The sequence below is a fragment of the Agelaius phoeniceus genome, chromosome 14 (assembly GCF_051311805.1).
Source record: "Agelaius phoeniceus isolate bAgePho1 chromosome 14, bAgePho1.hap1, whole genome shotgun sequence".
Lineage (NCBI taxonomy): Eukaryota > Metazoa > Chordata > Aves > Passeriformes > Icteridae > Agelaius > Agelaius phoeniceus.
The window spans coordinates 13,387,757-13,402,161 of record NC_135278.1 but is presented as its reverse complement, the minus strand read 5'-3'; the positions used below and the strand labels follow the sequence as shown (position 1 = coordinate 13,402,161).

At 45.9% G+C, this 14,405-nt stretch overlaps 1 protein-coding gene across 19 annotated transcripts in view; it reads left to right on the top strand.

Annotated features, from left to right (window-relative positions):
• Positions 1–14,405, top strand: part of MBNL3 (muscleblind like splicing regulator 3) — a 93,482-nt gene that overhangs the window by 70,639 nt on the left and 8,438 nt on the right. For 13 of the 19 annotated variants that reach the window (XM_077186074.1, XM_077186070.1, XM_077186073.1 and 10 more), the window contains 5 exons: positions 2,222–2,275; positions 7,365–7,515; positions 9,763–9,798; positions 11,889–11,983; positions 13,376–13,449. In XM_077186074.1, the coding sequence (XP_077042189.1) occupies positions 2,222–2,275; positions 7,365–7,515; positions 9,763–9,798; positions 11,889–11,983; positions 13,376–13,432 (393 nt within the window). In that variant the 3' untranslated portion in view covers positions 13,433–13,449. The remainder of the gene's footprint in view (positions 1–2,221; positions 2,276–7,364; positions 7,516–9,762; positions 9,799–11,888; positions 11,984–13,375; positions 13,450–14,405) is intronic. The other 6 variants (XR_013184297.1, XM_077186075.1, XM_054641278.2 and 3 more) reach the window with 6 other exon arrangements.

Here is a 14,405-nt window from a genome sequence, read left to right as displayed (position 1 = left end):
AGAGCTTTGTAAATGGCTGACTAGAGAGCTGAGAGCATGTGCAAAATGCATCCCATCTCTTCATCCTGTCTCTGTGCTCGCCACAGCATGAAGCCCTCAGTGGCACAGTAATCTCACAGGTAGGGACATGGTGCCCAGCCCTGTGATTTGCTGACATGACATTGTGATGTGACATGAATGCAAGTGCAGCAGCACCCAACACCTTCCCTGGCTGAGTCATAGGGGTCAGTTCAGCTTCCTCAATACATAATATATATCCTTTTCAGGGAGAACCTGGCCTGTTCTCTGCAAAAAGCAGATGGTATCAGTTGGCTGAGCTTAGCAAGCTTGTGTCCGATACCTTTGCCAAGACTCAGTGAAATTGCAAGACACAAAACAAGGGTGACTTCCTGACCTGTTTGATGCTTTGGACCTGGTAGAGATGGTCCCACTTGCATTTTAAGTTGAATTGTGACTACTTATATATACAGTTTTGAACATGAGTCAAGGAAGTCTCACCAGGTGACCCCCTAGCTCATATAAATGTTTGCCATTCTGTTGAGTTGGGTTTAATGGGACCTATTAATTCCAGAGATGAGAGAGTGGGGAGGGAAGAAGAGGCCCAGGGGATATTTTCCATATGCATAAATTCCTGATGTGGGAGGTAAAGAAGGTGAAGGGAAGTTCTTCCCTGTGGTGCCCTATGAAAAGATAAGAAGCAATGGGCACAAATTGAAATTCAGGACATTCCATTTAAACATAAGGAAAAACTTATTTACCAAAGAAAGATTAGCACTACAACAGGATTCTCTGTCCTAGTAGATACTGAGAACCTGTATCTGAACCTGAATGGAGTCTCAAGAAAGCTGCTGTAGTTGACCCTGCTTTGAGCAGGGTGTTGGTCTAGCTGATCTCTAGAGGTCCCTTCCATCTCTTCTATGATTTTTTAAAAATTTTTCTAATTAATATTAAAAAGGCTCTTGCTTCCTCTTTGATTTAGAATTAAGGCCACTAAAATTTTTCAAAATACCTTTTTCTTTTTTAAAGTTAGTAAAGGAGGTTGCTTTTAATTCATAATGAAATTTAATGCAGAGCCAGGGCAGTTCTAGAAATTAAACAAGTGCCCTCCTTGTAGCATCAATATTACCTGGAATGTAATTTGAACAATTAATTTATACTGCAGTATTTATTTGTCCTGCAGAGTTTATTTATTAGTTTTCTCACTGTTTTTATTGTTGTTGAAATAGGAGTCCAGGTCTGTTGAAAAATAACCTTCTGAAATGAAACTCTTGTGTTCTTCACAATTGAATCTTTACTTTTTCACTAATTATCTAGGACACTGCTGCTTAACCAAAGCCAATGCATGTTTTATTCATCCAGCTGGCTTCTCTTAAAAATGTAATTAACCCTATTTGTGTGCTGTTAACGAGAACCTTTAAAATATTTATTGATGGCTTGTTGCATCACCCCTGCTACCAAAACAGCCTACATTATTCATTGACTTTTCGAGGTTTGATGCATTTACTGTACCTGTTGAGGTGTAAGACTTTATTAAAGGGAAGAAAGGTGCACCATTTTCTTGGAGGGAAAAACAGATGCCAGGCTATGGGTCTACGTTCTAAAACAGATTTAGAATGACTTCAAATCTAAATTCAGCATTTCTGAGGGACCCAATCCTGCAGTTACTTGATGTGCACAAGTAGCAGCTTTACTCACTCCTGCTTGGCTGAAGTCAGTGCAGCACTGGATGAACTGGGTAAGGCTCTGTCCCCAGTTCAGGACAGCACTTAAGCATGTGCTTGAAGCTCCCTCCTTTTCCAGTGGTCCTTCCCCCTCCACGAGTGCTCTGCTGGCCTCTGCATGGTGTGTAGCTGCAGCATGAGGGCTGGAGCCCAGTCCCTGTGCAGGTGCTGATCCCTGAGCGCTCCTGCCCTGCTGTGCCAGCTGATGTGACAAAGCTCCAAAGCACATGTCCTGTGATGACATTTCTTTACTTTTAAAACTTACCGAGGCAAAATAACTGACTTGCCACTAGGCCAGGTAATTACCCAGCCACCCCATGTTGTGCATGCCTCGTCTTTTTAATATATTGTATAACGCATTCACTTTTTAATTTTTTTTTCTCTTCGCCTTCCCAAATTGTTGCTCTCTCTTGACACACCTCTGCTTGCTGTTTTTGTTACTGTGCTTGATCCCCCTCCCCGGCCCATGTCCATCATGTGCTCGCTGCCTGCTAATTAAGACTCAGCCAGCTGTCAGATCACTGAAGCGACCGCTCGAGGCAACCTTTGACCTGGTACTTGGACCTTTCACCTTCTCGCTTTGCACGTAACCATCTTAATCTGCATGAAGCCTTCTGCTCTTGGTCTGTGGTGTTAGTGCCTGGGGAGACTGCCCATCCCAGCCAGAAATGTTCAGTGTGCGTTCAGACATGCCAATCCTGTGCCCTGCATACCATCCATTAACGTCTGAGCTTTGCCTCCTGAAGCCTAGATGTGTTTTGGAGACTGTGAATAATCTCGGGGGGAGGCAGCTCTGCTTTTGAAGTGTTTTTCCAAATGCTGGCAGCTTTGGAGTCACAAGATGCAATGTTTGAGGGAGAATTTAAGCATTTAGCTCATTAGGTCTGCAGTGTGCTCTAAATGCCAGAGGACTGAGTGGTTGCAGGACAGATGCAGTAACTTTTCTTTGTATTCCCAACATCGCAGCCTTGCCTGGCAGTCCCTGCACAAGAGCATTCTGTGTAATGAACACAACTGAGATTTAGGGGGAAGAGGGCTAAACAGCATCCTTGGGGATCTGTGCTGGGAACTGAAGCAGGTGTGGGACTTGGCTGTCCCTTCAGCTGGCTCTGTCTGTGGTTTATCCCCCCATTGCCCAGTGGGATAGTGTCACCAAAGGGACCTCGGTCTGGATGCCTTTTGCTGCAGTCTCAAGCATGGAATCTGCTCCCTGAGCTTCTGCCTGCAAGCTGTCCTCATATATGCTGTCTTTGGTTGTTTTATGACTCTCAAATAATATGTTTTACTTGGCTTTATGATGCTCATAATGAGGCAAAAGCCATACTCACAGTGCTGTCAGTCCTGGCTCCATAGAAGACAGTGCCTTCCTGTTTTCCCAAAGAATAAGGGACACAATACATTTTAAAAGAAAGAGCCCCTGTTGCCCAGCTATAGCAGGGAGAGGGAAGAGTGGACACATAGGAGCTGTGAAACCATCTGAGCTGATGTTGCTTCTCATTCCTAGAGCTAAGGAGGAGAAGCTGATCTGCTTCCCTTCCTCTCCAAAGATTTATTTTGGGTTTAAGTAGTCAAGAGGCTTCCTTATCAGAGTTTTAGGCAGCAGCAGTAGGAAGCCCTGCTAGGGCCCAGATTCTGGCAGCAGTGGTGGAATGATGATGTGAATGGCATCACAGCCTCTCACTTGCTCTGCTCACGGCTGACACAGAGACGGCCCCAGAGCCAGCACAGGCAGGACCTGCACAGCTGCCCTCTCCAAGGGCCACCACTCTGAGGAGACACAGTCTGGCAGAGAGTGGGAGGGCCCATAACTGCTCCCCCACTGAACAAACCCTCCAAGAGAAGCTGCTTGTATGAGTGTCCCTGCTCTGACCCATCAAAAGGTTGGCAGCCACTCATTAGGATATGTCACCTTCTCTGAACCCCTCATGGGTGATAAGAGCATGGATGATCTTCAGAGGAAACTGCTCACTTGGCTTCTGCTGCTTGCCAGGGAACGGGTGCTACCGCTGCCCTCTCTCAGATAGTTCTGTTTGTCATGCCTGGCAGCAGACCCAGCCCCTCCTTGCTGAGTGCAGAAGGGTGAAAGTGTGATCTGGTCCCAGGAGATAGAGATCTGAGGGGAACTTTGAGGTGCAATTAAATTGTTTGTTGCAAAGATTTAATCCAGCTCTTGTCTTGTAAAAAATAACGAGAGGTTTGTTAACCAGCACGTGGGAAATTCTGACTTTAGCATGAAGTGTGTTTTTATCTGTCAGTCTTGCTGAAGAATTGCTTTCCATGCCATGCAGAGCAGTGGCACAAGCCTCTTTGTTCAGATTCTCATTTGAACAGGAATGTGGCTTTCCCAGCCTAAAAATGGGAGGCTGCCTGGCATTTAATTAGTGGAAATTGTTAGTTTGGATCAGTGCAGGACTATCACATGGATTCTGAACTGAATTAACCCTTTCACTGGTGGAGATGGCCAGATCCTGTTGCAAAGGTTGTGTACCCATGTGTGCAAACACACAGGGAAAAAATAAAGTCAGCAAAAGTTACTGTCCAGGAGCTGCTGCTGTAGCTGTGGTGATCAGAGCTTGTCCAGAGGGAAAGCACAAGCAGCTGGATGAGGTAAACTCATCGAGTTCTTTACTAGGAGGGTTTAGTCTAATTCCTCTGCTGGACTATGACACTGGCTACAAAATTTGGTGGTGAGGTGTCTCTGTTGCCTTTTGTATGTTCTGCTTGTAGGATTCCTTCAGAACCAGGACATGGTGCAAGAAAGAAATGTTGTATCCCCTCGAGCTGCTACAATTCCTGCAGGTCCTGAGTGATACAAAAATTGTAGCCTGTGTCAAATGAGACACATTTGTTTTGTGCTGTGTCCCTGCCAACCTCCCGTGCAGGAGCTGTATGGGCCCAGCTTCATCATGTGCAATTTTAGATGCCTCTTCAAGGCATTATAGATGGACCTTTCAGTGAGCATGTTCCTGAGGCTCTTACCTCAGTACACAGGCTGGAAAAGGGCTGAAGGCAGATTGTTCTGTGTCCTTGGGCCCTCCTACACCTTAGTATCTAAAATAAGATCGGTTGGCAACAGGAGGAGCCAATACATCTTCCTGTATCCTGTGGGAACACTCCTGCAGCTGCTGGGGTAGAGGGGATCTGCTTCAAACCAGAAGCAGATCAGGGTGGGTTCCTCACTCCCCTGCCCACAGAGCCCATGTGAGAGCTGGACATCAGGTGGCACAGGAGCTGCTGCAGAATGCTTGTTTCTTTAGGACACTCATATTTCATTTATTTGTGTTTCTCCGCCTGGCTGCTGTTGAGGGAGCAACAGTGAGGCTGCCATAGTTCCTTTCTTTCCCTTGCTCCCAAGGGGCTGTAGCAGGTTAGGAGGGAGGGTGATGGGGTAGTCCGATGTGTCTTGACATCCCTGGGGCCTGCTGATGTCTCCCTCTGACTGCAGTGCTGTGCTTTGGAATTGTCCTGTGATGTGCCAGGACAAGACAGCAAGGTCTCAAAGCCTTCAGCTGTTCTGCTCTTGGCACTGCCATTGTGGGGTTTGGGGTGGTGACAGCCTTTGGCCAAGAAGCAGGGAGTCAAAAGTCCATTATGTGCCTGGTGCAGTTGCTTTGCTATAATTAGTACATTCTTCTTCTGAGGCAGATTTTGGAAGTGTCTGAAAAGGGTTATTTAGCAATTGGGTACCATAAGGAGCATGAATTTAAGTAGCAAGTTCTTGAGTTGTTCTAAAGCTGTAAAACCTCTGTGATGTACATGAAACTACTCCAGACTGTGTAAGCTGCAGCTCTGTCCCATGCCTGGAGGAACGTTCATGTAGCCATCATTAAATAGACAAGTTGTAGATAACAGGCAGATTTAACACAGATACCAATGAAAGCTTACCTAGAAATGAAAACTCACACATCATCCTAAAATATGGATCCTAAGTAAAAGATTTTGGTGTCTGTGTCTGAGAATATTGTCCCATCTTTGACTTCTGTCTTTTGGTAGCAGCCAGAAGAAATCTGGGAGAATTAAATCCTAATGCTGAGAGTGGATGCCCACTAGCATAGGCAAAGGATGCGTGCATGTCTGAGGGCAGTTTTGCAAATGCAATTTCTTCTCATTTTCTTTTTTAATATTAAAACCACCCAAAAGCAACCATGTGAGTAGAGATAGGATGGAGTAATGTTTTGCCTGGAAGTGTGTTGCTTAACATTTCTCAGATGAGCAGTCTCCTATAGCAAATTAAAGTGAAACCTGTTTCTAGATGGCGACAAACTGTTGCAAGCTTTCACTTACATTCTGTTGTGTGTTGATCTTCATAATGCTTTAAAATCTCTTTACTTGTGTCCTTCCTTCTGAGTATTGTGTGTTTGTAGCTTTAACCCTTCATTAGCCAAACCTTCTCCATTACCTACCATTCGTTTGTGACCTATTAAAATAAAAGTAGGAGTGATAACCCTGTTTTTCAGCCATCGCTTTGCTACATGATACAGACTAACAACTAGTCAGAAATGACCTGATTCTGCATGACTTCCACGTGCGTAAATCTCATTGACGTCAATGGGAGTGTTACGTGCAAAAGGACTGCGGGGCATAATTAAAAAGGACCCTTTTCTATCACAATGTGGAGAAAAAAATGTGGTTTCTTACTTGGGTACAATGAAAAGCTGTAAATCATTAGAAACATTCCTGTCTCTTAAGAACCTGACATACTACTTTGCTGTTGAGACATGCTTGGATGAATGATGAGTAACTCACTGAGAAAAGTTCCTGAGTTGGGTTAATGCTTTTTACCAAGTCTGATCATGAAACAGGTTTGACGGGCTGGAAGAAGCCCGGTGGTGTGATAGAATGAAAAGAAGGGATTTGTCAATGGCTTTTTCCACTGTTAATAATGAGTGAGCAGTATTTGACTGATGGAGGCCACCTTCTATAAAGTGGGATCTGGTCCAAATCTGCTGGTGGTGGGCTGTGCCTCTCTTGTGAGCGGTGGAGAATCAGGCCTGGTCTTGACCATGTTGCTCAGCCTCTCTACTAACAAGTGGAAATGCATTTTACTGTGAATGTAAGGTTATGTATGTAATTGGCAACAGCTACAGCTTTACCATCTGGACACATGGGTTGGCTGCACAGTGTGCACGCTTCCACACATGCACACATACATGTAGGCAGGTGTTGAACCAGAGGCAAGCATCCATTTTTTTTCCATGGCATTTGTTGCTTATGCTAATCTTCTTGGGTTTTAAATAGTCATCTACTATATTTTTCCTGTTTGTTTTGGGGTTTTTAATGCTTGTTGCCTGCAACTGCTCTTTGTAGCATTCTGTCCAGGTGATCACCTCTCCCCTTCCTTTTCCCAGTGCTTTCTTCTCCCTCTGTACCCAAGTCAGTCCTGTTGAAAAGCTCCTTAGCATCTCTCCTCTTTCTGGACTCTGCCCTCCTCCTGGTGCATTTACTAACTGCTTACCTAGTGAAGCTGTTGTTTCACCTCCTACTCGTACTGTGATTTAGCTGCTCTTCTCTTTCCTGTCTCGCTAAGTTGATAGAGTTGCAGGTGATTTGCAGCCAAGACCCCCTGTTATTTATTGCATGCTTGACGTACATCTGGGCCCCTTTATTTACTCCACTTGTCTTTAATGACTCCCTTATCCACAGGCCCTGCCGCCTGGTGCACTTCAACCTTTACCAAAGAGGCCAGCACTTGAAAAAAACAATGGTGCCACCACAGTCTTTAACCCAAGCGTTTTCCACTACCAACAGGCTCTAGCCAACATGCAGTTGCAACAGCCTACATTCATCCCTACAGGTAAGTGTCTCCTTGCTTTCCCATCATCATGGTTGTTTATTTTGTGACCTTGGTGTTCAGCTAATAAGCAGTTTTGTAAGAATCTTGTAAGAGCAAAAGAATATTGGTGTGTAGTTTCATGTTAAAAATGGATGAAAAATTAACATCTGTTGTTTGACTTTTTTCCCTTCACCTACTACAATTTAGAGCTTTTCACATGTAAAGATCCTTCTTAGCCCTTTTTGTGTGGTTTGGGGTTTTTTTTAAGCAGTCAAACTAAGAAAAATGTCTGCATGTTTCTTGAATTCATACTTTCTGTTTTTCCTCCTTATGGTTCAACTGGTTAATCCCAAATTAATTCTTTGACTCTTGTGTAGTGCTCTTTTGGACTCGTTAAAATGTCTATAGACCTCTATGCCTGCTCTTTTGAGGCTGTAGGCACCTCCCTGAGCTTGTATCTCACTGACCTACATATTGCAGCAGCTGTGATGTTTATAGAGGGAATGGTTAGTCTTTAGTAAATACAAATTATATAATCCTCTTTAAAGGCATATATTTCCCTCTTCCTTGTCTTTTGACCAGTACAATACCCTAAGCTTTTTAAAAGCAATTTAACTCCCAGCTTTTATTGTACCTTTAAGGTCTCAGAGTTAAATTGAAAGATGCAGTTCAGTAATTCTTACAGAACTGGAAATATTAATGTGGCAGATGTGACTGTCTTCTGACTGGCCAATTAACTGCAGCCAAATGGAAAACAAAACCTGCTTGGAGTGGAAAGTATTATAAGTGGCTGAATTAGGAATATTCCAGATAGCTCATATTTTAGTATCATTATTACCATTCAGAGTATCATAGGAAAATTGATGCCCTGTGTTTTTAATGTTTAATGCTGTATTTACTTGTCAGATGATACTTAAAAAAATACACAGAGTGTTTCTCTGGGCTGACCCCTGGAGGTGAACACACAGTGGACTTGCACCTTGGCAGTGTTGTTCTTTGGGGTCGGGGAAAAGCTTTAGAGACAATCTGGTCCTGAGAGCAAGGTGGAGTGTGGGTCCAGGGAAGGGGGACCTTCCCTGTGCTTATGTTTCCAAGGCCTTTCTGTTATGAGAGCCCTTGGAAACACTCAGAACTCAGCAGCTACCAAGATGTTCTTCCAGGGAAGCAGAATGTCATGCAGAGAGATGGGGTAGTAGCCTTTTACCTTGTGCTCTGCAAAACCTTGGAAAGGCTGGGCTGAGCTGACCTTAGCATAGCTCTGGCAGGTGCCAAGTGAAATACTTCTTCAGGAAAAATGGACACCTTGGGGAATGCCAAGTCCCCAGCTGGCTACACACTGCTCCTCCTCAAGGTCACAGTTGCCAAAGTTGACATAAGGACAGGAGTTTCTGATGGAGCACCATAAATCAGCTGTGCCCAGCCCTCGCTGTGCTGGTACCAGGCTCACAGCAATGAAATTACACACAGGGCTGATGCATAACAGGGATGCTTACTGGCACCTGCTCTGTCTGAAGACATTAATGCTGGGCAGAGCAGCAAATTTCCAGTCAGAGGACAGGTCTGTGATGAATTTATGTTACACACCAGGCTCTAGCTCTGGGCTCAGCCTTGGCAGTGTTCAGGAAGGCGAAGCAGAGAGGTGGCACGTTGCAGCTCTTGCTGTGGGGAGGGGAAGGGAGCTGTTGCTTTTCTTAGTATCTCCTGTTCAGTTGTTGAGAGATCAGCATCATGGGTTGCCATGGCAGGGGGGAGTCAGGCTGTCTCTTGAAAATGGCGTCACCACTGCAATTTTTTCGAGTCCAGAAAAATAAATGCCTCTTTCAGCTTAAACTAGAGACTTTGAATCACGGTCCCTGGTTGCAGGAATAAATTGCTTTTGGAAAGTCAATTTTAACATGAGTGTGACATTCTTCTAAGGGCAATTTGTTTTCTGTTGACATGATCAAAAAGGAATCAGCATACCCAATACCCAAAAAATCCCAAACAACCCTGATTTCTGGGATCAATCATAGAATTTAATACCAAGGTGGGAGGAGTTTTTTCTCCACTACCCAAGAATTAAAGAATTAATTTGGTTTGCTATGATCTCTTTAAACTGAGTTTAAACTATTGATGTACCAATATGCAGAATCTGGTTGCATGTGCTTAAATACTGAATGCTGCAAAGAGAATACCTGCTTTTTAGTTAAAGTGATATCTAACACTGAAGCTTCACTAATGAAATATCCCTTTTGTTCATCTTTCCACGCTTCAATGCATGGTGTGCAGGGTCAGTTCTGTGCATGACACCCACTGCAAGCGTTGGTAGGTTTTTCTACACAAACTTCTCAACTTTTCCTAATCTGAAAGAGACTGCAAGTTAGTATGCATCAGTGAGAACCTGGGTGGCTGAGTGGTGTGACTGTCTATCCGCTGTCCTCTTTGAGGCTTAAATGGTTGTATCCCTTTTAATTTCTGTGCAGTGCAGTGTTTCATGTGACTTACAATAAGAGAATCCAAGGTGATGTGTTCCCACCCCTTTTTAGTTCCGCTTCAGAGACAAGAATCTGTCACTTAAATGTCTTTACAACCCATTTAAGTCATCTGATACAAGGAAATAGAAGTGGGAGGATCCTGTTGGCTTATTTTTCTTTTATTTTGTATCAAGCAACAGGCGGACTTAAGTTTGGATTTTTAATTGTCCTTCTGAGGATATTTTAGGAGACTGGTTTAACAAGGTGCTAAGGAGGAGCACATCTGGGGTCAGCTCCTCTGCCAGAGCAGGGTGCTGCTTGTACAGCAAGAGAAGCAGGGTTTGGACCATGGACTGGCTGGAGAGTCATTTCTGTAGGACAGTGCTAGGTGTGCAGATACAGGAGATCATAGGGAGGTACCACTGCAGGTGCACATGGGATAAAGGGAGGCAGTGAGTATGTGCTCATTAGTGCTGCAGGGATCCACTCTGTTCAGGCTCAGCATCTGGGTCTTGATGAAACCTCTGCAGGCCTTTGAGGACCTTCCCCTCTTGTCTACAGCTGCTGGGCGCAGCAGGGCAGGTGAAAGCTGAGCTTTCATCCTCTAGCCAAGGTTATGCAAGACTACCAGCATCCAGGTGTGTGCTGCTTTAGCCAGAGGGAGAGAGGCAGGAGCCCTGGGGGAGGGTGCAAAGCTTTCCAAGAGCAGGTCTGGAAGCTCTGGCATGAATGGCTTAAACATTCTGCTCTTGAACTTGCCTATCCCTATAGTACAGGGAAGACACATTGCTTGCATGATGGGGAGCTGAGTCCCTCAAATACACCTCTGCCTGTAGGAAACCCCAACCCACACGTTCCAACATCTCATGGCCGGAGCGTTCCCAGCCACAGGCAAACGCTCCTTCCCTGCTGGGGCTGGCCGTGGCTGCTGGGGTGGAGGGGAAGGCAAGTCTACTTCCCCACCGCATGTTTGTGGGGATGGCTGGGCCTTCCTGTGGGCTCCTCAACCCCACAAATCCCCTTCAGGTGTGGGGGATGCCCGTGTGTGCACCAGAGCATCCCTTCCAGCACTGTGCTCTGTGGGATGTGCAGCTTCAGGAGGCTGCCAAGCTCCCTGCTGCCATGTTGTCCTTTCGGATGCTCTTCCTGCAAATTGTAGCTGTTCAGATGCATTTGTGTATTTTCCCCCTCTCTGTCCCTTCCCCTCTCCATCCCCCCATCCTGCAAGAGGGGAGTTTTGCCAAATCCTATAGAATCAGGGTGGAAAGGGAGCATGCTGAATTTGTATGGAGAGAGCTCAGTCTGCCAGCCGCTCGTTTGCCGTGCCTCCAGCTCTGTCCCGTGCCAAAACATTGTCCCTGCTAGAGAGAGGCGAGAAAACCTGGTGAAAGGGCTGCGGCAGCCGCTGCAAAGTGCATCATGTACCTCTGGTTGCTGGCGGGGATGGGGTGGGGAGGGAAGGGGACAAGCTTTCCCAGGCGGGCGGGAGGGTGCGCTTGCCAAAATGTCCCCACCCAAAGGAACGTGCACTGGCTGTGTCTAACTCCCCACGGGTGCGAGCTGACGTGGGCTTTTGCTAGCACACCCATCCTCTCCCCCCTTTGGAAATTTGGCCCTCGGAGTCTAATACATCATTGTTCTGCTTATAAATGTACTAAGTGTTGAGAATGTTTTGGTTTTTTCCTTAATTATAATTGTAATTGGCTTTTCCCCTTCTCTCTTGTTTATTTTTTTTCCCAACGCTGTCTTGCTTTGCACTGTGATTGCATGCTGCGCCCCGATGTGTCCTTCATGACGATGTCACATGGCTTGTTGCTGTGATTCCTGCCACGCCCCCAAATCCACCACATGTTGCCATGGTTACATAAAACCAACCAAACAAACAAAATATATATACGCTCCACCCTCCTGTATGTCGCTTCCATGGTTCCCTTCCGAAAGTGCCCATGATGCACGGTGCTACGCCCACCACTGTGTCTGCAGCAACAACTCCTGCCACCAGCGTCCCCTTCGCTGCAACAGCTACCGCCAATCAGGTTTGGCCCTTTCAATGGCTTTCTTTCACGTGTTCAGATCTTGAGGACCGGGCGAGGGCTGGATCCCGTGCGGGGTCCGTCCCGCAGAGGCAGCGTGTGCGTGTGTGCGAGCGTGAGGCCGGGGATGGAGAGGGGCCGCTCCCGCCGCCTGCCCGGCCGGAGCGTAGGGATGGGCGATTGGCAGGGCCGCGGGCTCTCCTCCAAAAGCACACCTCCCCCCGGCTCCTCAAAACACAACAGGCCGTGAATCTGCCCAGTTAGAGTCACGCAAGACCTGCAGCGCTTCTGCTTTCAGTCTCAAGCAGAAATACCACCCCGAGCATCCTTCCCTGTGGTATTTTGGCTTGTTCTCTCTGGACTGGAAAGTGGAAGTGGAAATACAAAGTGGCTTCCCCCACCACCACAAAATTGGACTCTGAAAACTACCAAAAAATCCCCAAACAACCAAAAACCAAAAATCGGGGGTGAGACTGTGAAGTGTAAAGTTTTTTTTATGCCAATAGCATGTCACCCATCCCTACAGAGAGGAACTCTGGATGTGCAGTACGTGCCATTGTAGCACTGCCATAAGTGTACAGGATTCCATGCATGTGTGCCAAGCCATAATTCTCTCCAAAACTTTCCTCTGAAGATACTGAGTGTGATGGCTGCTTCTGCACCAGTCCTGAACTGTATATGCACAACCTGTCCTAGTGATGCGTCCTGATAATTTGGTGTGACACAGCTTCTCCCAGTTAGACCAGAGACATTTCAAACACTTTTCAAAAAATTTTTCCCCCAGGACTAATTTTAGCATTTTTATTTGTCATGCTCTCAGGTTTAGAGCTATTGCAAAGAAATTGGGGTGTCACTTTGCTCTGTAGGAGGCTGTTATCCATGCTGAATACCAGTAATATCTCTGGGGGCATCCTCTAGGCTTTTGCTGGTGTGAGGTCATGAGGATTTCAGTAGGAGTTTTGCCTGCATAAGTCCTAGGCAGTGTTTTACTGCTCACAGTAGGAATTGCCAGTCTTTTTCTGTGCTTTGTTGTTATTTTCAGGTAGAGCAGGTCTTACTCAGACTTGTATTGGTCATGAGAGGAAAGCAGAAATTGCTGTGCAGCGTTGCTCTGTGGCTGTGTGAGTCCTGTTTGAGCCAGATAGTTTCAGGGCATTTCTGTTCTACTTGTAGTCTATGGAGTCAAAATCCCAGTACAATCACCAGGTACTCCACAAGGCATCAGTAGTGGTGCAGCTACGTTGTTCTTTAAGTGTAGCAAAATAAAGACTTGGGAGTGGATCCTGCTTTGTAAGATACTGATGTACATATTAATCTGATGCTGAAGACAGAATGAACAGCCTGATCTCAAGGCAATGTTTTAATGTGTTGTGTTCTTTGTTTTTTTTGCTGTAGATATCCCAGTTATCAGTAGATGAACTGAGTAGCAGCATGTTTGTTTCACAGATGTAGAAGTTCCCGATAGAACAGTAAGTTCCTTTTTGGTATTTTTCTTTGTGGTGAATTGATTTGTACACGGGCACTGCGTCCCCTAAACACAGGGCTGGCTCAGGCAGAGGGACTGAGCCCATGGGACCCCATTGGCTTCATGCTCTGCTGACTCAACAGAAATTCAGCTGCTGCAGCACAGACACAGACCAGCCCTGTGGTCTATAACGAGTTTCCTGTGTCTCAGGTACCTGTCTTGTGGTGGTCACAGCCTCTCTGTGCATCCCCCAGCCCCATGGCTCTGTTTACAGGTTGCTCTTGCTCTGCACAGCTCCCAGCTGCCTGCAGATACCTCAGGGATTTGCTGTGTTGATGGCAAAGACTGCTCTGGTAATGAGTCAGCTGAAAAGGTGCAACTTCTCTTTTGCTGTTAGTGACATGTTTTCTTTTCTGGGGTAAGCAGGATTGGGTCAGCAGCAGCTGCTGTGCATTTGCAAGGGTGGCTTGGTCTGGGCAGAGCTCTGCTGGTCAGCTGCAGAGAGGGCCTCACTCATGGTGGGTTGGAGACCAGAATGAATGTCATGAGCAACATAGTCTTCACCCCACCTGCAGATCCTGGGCTTCCCTAAGATGATGGTTTTCTCTGAGGGGACTGATGGAGGAATTTGTCCTTGGAGTTACAGGGTACTATTTCACAGCCATAGCAGCAGTGTCATTTTTCCATTGCTTTTCTTTGTGAATTTTAGCTGATGTTCATGAGCTAAAACCTCTGGGTAGTTTCAGTTCTTGGCTGCGTTTTTTTACCTCAAGAGAGTTCAGCCAATTCAACAAGAGGTCTTTCTCAAAGCAGCCATTTAGTATCTGCAGATATGCCAACCCGTTTCTTCCTTAGGTCACATATTACAGGCAAGTCCTTAGATACTGGAAATTAATTTGGCAAGCAATTCAGTAATGATATCTATTAGCAATCAACAGAAGCTACTTTCTCAGTGATGGC